General features: G+C 50.4%; 1 protein-coding gene across 1 annotated transcript; it reads left to right on the top strand.

Moving 5' to 3' along the window:
* The first annotated feature begins 1,874 nt into the window (after nt 1-1,874).
* LOC138864137 (uncharacterized) lies at nt 1,875-6,823 on the top strand. Its single transcript, XM_070130186.1, has 3 exons — nt 1,875-5,489; nt 5,554-6,495; nt 6,755-6,823. Exons 1-3 carry the CDS (start codon nt 1,875-1,877, stop codon nt 6,821-6,823), a joined length of 4,626 nt encoding a protein of 1,541 aa, XP_069986287.1.
* The last annotated feature ends 1,215 nt before the right edge of the window (nt 6,824-8,038 follow it).

An 8,038-nucleotide genomic window follows, 5' to 3' on the forward strand; every position in this document is an offset into this window, starting at 1 on the left:
AGTTGTAATTTTTCATTCTTTCCCTGTATTTGACGTCTATTAGTCCTTACTTTGTTACTGTGAATTTAGACATGTTACTTTGAAAAATCACTTTTCCTCATACTTGCCGAGCTAACCATTGACTTATTCACACAAACATGTCGACTACTTCTAAGCTCTAAACCACCAACTTGACCGCTCTCCACAGAATTTACTCGAAGGTTATGAGCCATCCCTTAGACATAATTGACACGACTTCCTCTCAAATTTTGATATCTTGTCCTCAATACAATGCAGACACCATGTTTTATATAGGCCTACATAGTAATTATCACCGCAAGTTAATCATAAACCCAACTCATAGTTGTAAACAAAAGAATCTTGCGCCCACGCAGCACCGATAATCTACTACGAAGGAATCTTGCTCCCCACCGACCAAGAATCTACTCACATTTACACTCGCACAATACTTAAGAGATGCGTATGTTTAGAAGTTCAGGCCTAGCTGCCTCTGTGTCCGAAGCATAAACATGTCTATTAAGCCAAAGATATGGAATTCTTGTCCAATAGATGTTTTTCTCTACAGTATGATAGTACTCTATTGAACTCGCTAATCCAAACTAATTCTAAGTAATTAACACCATATGACATGTTACCTCTCGTATGACGTTCTTATCATGGTCTCATTCTTGTGGTATCTTAGTAAGGTGATTGATAAACTACTCTGGCACACGACCTTAGTAACTATTGGATCACCAAGAACCATCTGAATATGCCCAGGAGAGCCTGTATCCCTATGCGCCTATTGCTGTTTCGTTTATTCCATGGAAATGAGCCTTGTCCATGGCCGAATGATGTAAACAACTTCCAAGGGTGATGGGTATACTTCACACCTGTGTCCCCAGCAGCTGGCTTCCTCCTTCAGCGGACACAGGTGTCTGCACTGCTTTATCTTCTGACACTGCGGTGGAAACAAACGCCTTCCAGAGCCACCACATAAAATTACACATTTTGGTAGGAAGAGGTAGAGCAACAGAGAAAGACGAAAGACAGACCAAGACACAGGGTTTAACTTTCCACCGGCAAGTAGCGATATGGGGGTTTCACTTTGTATAGATATTATTATTATATACAGTGTACCATTTGGTTTATGTAACATTTTATTTGTAAGCCCTGCATCTTACTTTACTTTTATAGTTATGGTCCCTCGGACATTCCAGGCAGGCACCAAACCCCTCAGCCAATCAGAGAGCGAGACAGCTGAGCCCGAGGAGACTGCAGGTTGCATTTGCTTTGTCCTGCACCTGCCCGTTTGTACTTCTGATTTGTGTGGTATTTTGCACCAATAAAGGTCACTTGCAAATCTGAGTTTTCAAGAACCTACAGACAAAGGAACACAGAAGATGGCGCAGTGATAAGTCTAAACTCTGCAAGTGAACCTGGAAGGCGCCGATTTGCTCCCCTCAGTGCCTAGCAACCGTCGTTCCCGCCTCCTAAATTTGAATTTTCGTCGCGGATCTTACAGTGTCCAACAGTTTATAGTTCAGTGATAAGTGATAGTGCATATTGTGTGGGGAAGGTTTGCGGGAGTCTCAGCATCACCCCTAGTGCAACACCATTTTTTCTCGCCAACCCGGAGAGCGCTCGAAGCGCGTCTGGCCCCTCCGAGTTCCGATCGGTGACTGACTGGACTTCTCGCCTCAACCGCCATCACCGAGCGCGGCCGTTCCAGCAACGCGCAAAACCTCCCCCGCCACACATGCACTTACCACGAACTGTAGAAGAATTCGTTCTTTTTTTTCGATATTCACGCCCAAGAACGAATCGTTGCACTATTTCAGGCACTAAAATTGCACTGTTTGTAAGATCAGCTCGTCAAAGACACCAAACTCGATATGGCTACGCCTCAGAAAGACCATTTTCAGGCCGGAAATGATGACTTGGGTGATGGTAGTGATGACAGCGGCGAGCCAAACGTCCTTGAGAGTGGTGAGGCCGATGTACCACCATCCCTCCCACCCCCTCTCACCCCTCACCCTTCCAGCCCCTCGCAGCACAGTCCAGGTAACCAAGAGCTGCAGTATTTGATCCACTACCTCCAAGTTACCCGCATTTCTGACGAGGAAAGACGACGACAAGACGAAGAAGCACGACGAGCAGAGCTACAAGAATACCGTCTTCAAATGGAGCAACAGCGACAGCTAAACGACGAACGTTTCATGCAGCTACTCAGCATGATAGCTCCCAAGCCCCTCCAGGTACAGCAAACCAGCCCAGAACAGCAAGCACCAGCTGCTCACCAGCTTTCGCCTGTTCCACCTGTTGCCACCACGTCAGGATCTCCACATGCTCCCATTACTGCTCCAGTCATGGGTAAACCTATGATACCCAGCCCTCCTCAGCTACAGTCCGACGTCACCTACCAACTGTTCCGTCAGTGGCGTCGCAAGTTCGAGGACTATTCTGTGCTAATGGGCCTCCACAGTCTACCCCCAGCCACACAACACATATACCTCCGCACATGTGTTTCGCTGGAAGTTCAACGGCTGCTGCATTACACTCTGGCAATACCTCCTGACTCATCCATGCCAGTAGTCCAAGTCCTCGACGCTTTACAGCAGTATTTCCGCAACTCGCAGAACGAAGCCCTACGACGCCGGGAACTCCTTTCCTGCAAGCAGACGCCTGGTGAGCCCTTCTCTGCCTTCTACGCCCGCATGAAGGACTTAGCTGACGAAAGTGAACTCTGCACAGGGGACCGCACTACCTGTGCTGCAACACAGCTTAAGATGATTCTTTTGATGGGCATGCGTGAAGAGGAACTCGTGCAGCGCCTTGTCTCCCTCGACAGCCAGGCATCATTAGATGACTTTGTCACCTGCTGCAGAACCTTTGAGTCCTCCAGGGCTGCTGCATCTGCTATCGTTGCTGCCCCTAGCCAACTCAACATCCTCTCTTCATACAAGAGGAACCAACGCCGCCAGAAGATGACAGCTATGACCAAGCACACGCCTCAACGCTATCAGTCTCCACCGTTGACCAAGGACTTGCCCGCCTCCTGTAGGTCTTGTACCCGTCAACATGCCGTGGGACATTGCCCAGCAAAAGATAGTACCTGCTCAAATTGTGGGTACAAGGGTCATTGGCACCGTACGCCCCGGTGCCCAGCAAAGGACTCTGAATGTACCACTTGCCACAAACAGGGTCACTTTGCCAAGTGCTGCAAGTCCACCAGGAAGACCTCTACCAACCAGACTCGTAGAGCACGTAGAGTGTCCACCGGCAGGACCCCTAAGCCAGTCAATGTCACCCTGTCCTATGGCTCAAAGTCCTCCCAACTGCTGATGCTACCTGACACTGGGGCTGATATCATGGTGATTGGCCCGAAGCACCTGGAATCCTTGGGAATCCCCAGATGCAATCTTTCACCCCCGCCTGCAACTGACGTCCTCACAGCAGATGGGTCGTCCATGACTCCAGCTTTGGGTTGTTTCGAGACCACCCTCCAGCTCGGTCAAGCTTCCTGCAAGGCCATTGTCCACGTTCACGAGGACATCCAGACACCTCTGCTCTCGTATGGCCACTGCGTGGACCTGGCCATCGTCTCAACAGATTTCCCAAAGCCCATCCTCTCTGTGACCCATGTCAACAGATGTGCACAGCAGATGCCTGCCTCGGCAATGTCATCCCCCACTACTGCTCGGACCTACTTCCTACAACACTTCAGCGACGTCCTTGTGTCTAAGACTGACCTCCAGACTACGCCACTGAAGAAGATGTCTGGCCCACCAATGAGGATCCACCTTCAGCCAGGTGCGACACCCTTTGCCATACACACGCCTAGACCTATACCTTTCGCCTACCGGGACCAGGTCAAGGAGGAACTTGATTCCCTGGTGCAGCAAGGGATCATTTCGCCCGTCGGTGACAAGCCCTCCGAGTGGTGCCATCCGATGGTCCTGGTACCTAAGCCTGGCAATGGTGTACGCATCACAGTGGACCTCACACGCCTTAACTCCCAAGTGTCCAGGCCTACACACCCATCGCCCACACCCGCTGACGCTATCCGCACCATCACTCCATCTGCCAAGTTCTTTACTAAGGCAGATGCATTGCATGGATATTGGCAAATGGACCTTGCGGAGGAAGACCGTCACCTCACGACGTTCATAACACCTCATGGGCGCTACTACCACTGCAGAGGACCTATGGGATTTGCCGCTACTGGGGATGCCTACTGTCTTCGCGGAGACCTGGCTCTGCAAGGCATCACCAACTGCGTAAAGGCAGTGGATGATATCCTCCTCTTCGACAGTGACTTACCGACTCACCTCCGACGAGTTTTCCAGATGCTATCCAGGTGTCGCGCCCACAGCATAACCTTGAACAAGGACAAGTTCATGGTAGCCGCCACCAATGTCAGTTTTTGTGGATATAATATCTCTCCAGAGGGCATCGCTGCAGACCCTGAAAAGGTTGCAGCCATACGAGACTACCCTACACCCTCCAATATTACGGACCTCCGGTCGTTCATGGGTCTTGTGAATCAGCTGGCCGACTTCTCACCAGAGATTGCGGCCACTGCCCAGCCTCTCCGCCCTCTGATGTCACCAAAACGGTCCTTCACTTGGACCCCAGACCATGACCAGGCATTTGGGAAGATCAAGGCTGCCCTCCTATCACCCCCAGTCTTGGCTCCTTTCAACCCGAAAATGCCAGTGACTCTTCAAACTGACGCCTCTCGCCTCTATGGTCTGGGATACGCCCTATATCAGGAACATGGCCACAGCCAGCTCCGGCTCGTCCAGTGTGGCTCACGGTTTCTAACCGACGCTGAGTCACGCTACGCCACAATCGAGCTGGAGATGCTGGCTGCTTCATGGGCCATGGGAAAGTGCCGCCTGTACCTTGCCGGCCTCCAGCACTTTACCCTTCATACCGACCACAGGCCATTGATCCCAATCCTGAACCATTACACATTGGATGCCATAGAAAACCCCCGACTCCAGCGTTTGAGAGTGAGGATGGCTCCGTATGTGTTCACCGCTGTGTGGCGCGCCGGCAAGACCTTGTGCGTCCCTGACGCCCTCTCTCGGGCACCTGTCAGCCACCCCACATTCGACGACGAAGAAGAGTGTACCATGACAGCTGCACACGTCCGGTCCCTTGTTTCTACGAATGCTACCTCAACAGACGGCCAGGCCACAGCTCCTATCCTCGACGACGACAGGACTCTACAGGAGCTTCGCGCCGTCGCATCACAGGACCAAGATTACCGCCGCCTCCTGGAGTACGTCACCACAGGATTTCCCTCCAACCGCTACAGCCTACATGCTTCCATCCTCCCGTACTGGAAATTACGGGACAGCCTGTACGCAGATGGAGAGCTTGTGCTACATGGTCCCCGCATCGTTGTTCCTGCTACACTCCGCCGTCGCACCTTGACCCACCTCCACGATAGTCACAGGAGTCGAAGCCATCCGTCGTCGCGCCAGGCAGACTGTCTACTGGTCTGGTATCAACTCTGACATAAAGAGTACAGTCGAAGCGTGTGACTCCTGCCAACGTCTCCAGCCCAGCCAACAGCAGGAACCCTACCTATGCGATGACCAGCCATCACGCCCCTTTGAGTCTGTGTCCGCTGACCTTTTTCAAGTAGCTGGGAAGTCTTTCCTGGTCATTGCAGACAGACTCTCAGGGTGGCCCGTGGTTACTCCCTGTGGTCAGGACACAGCCGCAACTAAGGTCATGCGCATGTTTTGCCGGTACTTCCGAGAAGTCGGTGTACCTGTCCGCCTCAGGACCGATGGAGGGCCCCCATTCACCAGTGAGGAATTCAGGAGGTTTACTGAACGCTGGGGTGTCCACCACCTTGTGACGTGCCCACACTATCCACAGTCTAATGGCCACGCCGAAGCTGCGGTCAAGTCCGTGAAGTACTTGATCCTCAAGACGGCGCCTGACGGCAACATCGACTGTGAGGCGTTCGACCGGGGCCTGCTAGAGCTCCGGAACACCCCAACCCCTGCTGGCCGCTCTCCTGCCCAGATTTTGTATGGCCATCCTCTTCGGACTTGTGTCCCTGCCCACCCCCAGTCCTTCTCAGCAGAGTGGCAGACCAAGTTTGACGACTGGGACCGCCGCGCCGCTGCCCAAGCCGACCAAGTGACTAGCCTCTATGATAGCCATGCCCGTCCTCTTCCAAGGCTATCCGTAGGCCAGCGTGTCCGCATTCAGAATCACAAATCCCTCCGATGGGATAAAGTCGGTGTAGTCATGGGCTGTGGTAGGTCCCGACAGTATGAAGGGCGACTACCCAGTGGACGCGTATGGTGGCGTAACCGCAGACATCTCCGCCCAGTGCCAGTGCTCAAGTGTGAACCCTCATTCTTGTCCCCTGTGTCCCCTTGCCAAGACCAGGAAACAGGGTCGTTACATGTTCCTCCCGTTACCCCACGTCGCTCACCCAGACTCGTAGCAAAGAGTCCCGTATCCGCTCGAGATACCACTACGAGCGTAAAGGGAGGGGGAGGTGTATAGATATTATTATTATATACAGTGTACCATTTGGTTTTTGTAACATTTTATTTGTAAGCCCTGCATCTTACTTTACTTTTATAGTTATGGTCCCTCGGACATTCCAGGCAGGCACCAAACCCCTCAGCCAATCAGAGAGCGAGACAGCTGAGCCCGAGGAGACTGCAGGTTGCATTTGCTTTGTCCTGCACCTGCCCGTTTGTACTTCTGATTTGTGTGGTATTTTGCACCAATAAAGGTCACTTGCAAATCTGAGTTTTCAAGAACCTACAGACAAAGGAACACAGAAGACACTTCTACCTTCTAAATGAACCCCTTTCATTCACCTACACTAATGCCAACTTCTCTTGTACACATCTGATGGCAGCATCGCTATGGGAAGTATTCTTAACCCGGTTTTTGTATACAAAGAAATGTTTGAATCTGAATTCCTTCTGTCAATCCTCCTGTTAGACACGATTTGGTTTCATTATGTTGATATCTTTTCTATGTGGCAAATAAACAGCTCAGATTTCGTTGTTTTTTGAATAGCTAAAGAACCTGTTATACTATTAATTTTAAGTGGTTAATGGTTAATGGTTAAGATAAATGTGCTAGACATCTAAGGTCATATAGCACTATAGGAAGGTATAGTAAAAGGGGATTTCAGGTGATAGTTGCTATGTGTCAACTATCTAGAGTAGTGTTGAAAGGTTGAAGATGAGGGAAAAGGTTAGTTAGATCAAGTGAAGGATATTTATGCGTCTGAGGAAAGAGAACAGGTTGTCAAGGCAGAAGCTGTGGGATTCTGTAAGGATGTCTGATATGTTGGGAGGTCGGTGAGGGAAGGATAGGTGTGGAAAAGCAGAGGTACGTGCTGTATTAAAGCGTGGACAGGACAATAAAATGTATGGAACTGAAAGAGGGACGTTACATAGAGGACATAGGGGCGGGTCTGAGCGCGACATTAGATAGGCGTGTGTTAGGCGAGTGTGGCCAATACATAAGCGTGCGAGGGCCGTCTCCCAACGTCTATTTTTGGGAAATGGAGTTGACCAAGAGGAGATTGATGGTTTTACGGTATGTAATTTATTGTTGTGGAGTCTTGACCAAAAAGATTGCCATCGGGTATGCAAGGTTTTAAAGTGGGGGTAGTAATCCGTAGCTGGAATATGTGAGAAGCGTAGTTGAGGTGATGTGGACATTGCGGCATAGTGTGCAAGAGTATCTGCCTGTTCATTGCCAGGGATTCCAACATGGCTGGGTACCCAGTAAAATCTGACAGATTTATGACGTGTGGATAGATAGAACAACCAGTTCTGGAGCTTACAGACAAGGTGATTGGTCGAGTGCATAGACTTTATGAGGGTTAAAGAGTTACGGGAGTCAGTAAAAATAGTAAAAGAGGTAGAGGAGGATGAGTATATGCGTCTTAAGGCAAAAAGGAGTGAATATAGTTCTGTAGTAAGGACACTAGATTCAGGAGGGAGGGTGTATTTGAAAGTGCAATTTGGGAATGTTACTGCGAATCCAGCTCCTGAGA

The sequence above is a fragment of the Penaeus vannamei genome, chromosome 15 (genome assembly GCF_042767895.1).
Source record: "Penaeus vannamei isolate JL-2024 chromosome 15, ASM4276789v1, whole genome shotgun sequence".
Taxonomy (NCBI): domain Eukaryota; kingdom Metazoa; phylum Arthropoda; class Malacostraca; order Decapoda; family Penaeidae; genus Penaeus; species Penaeus vannamei.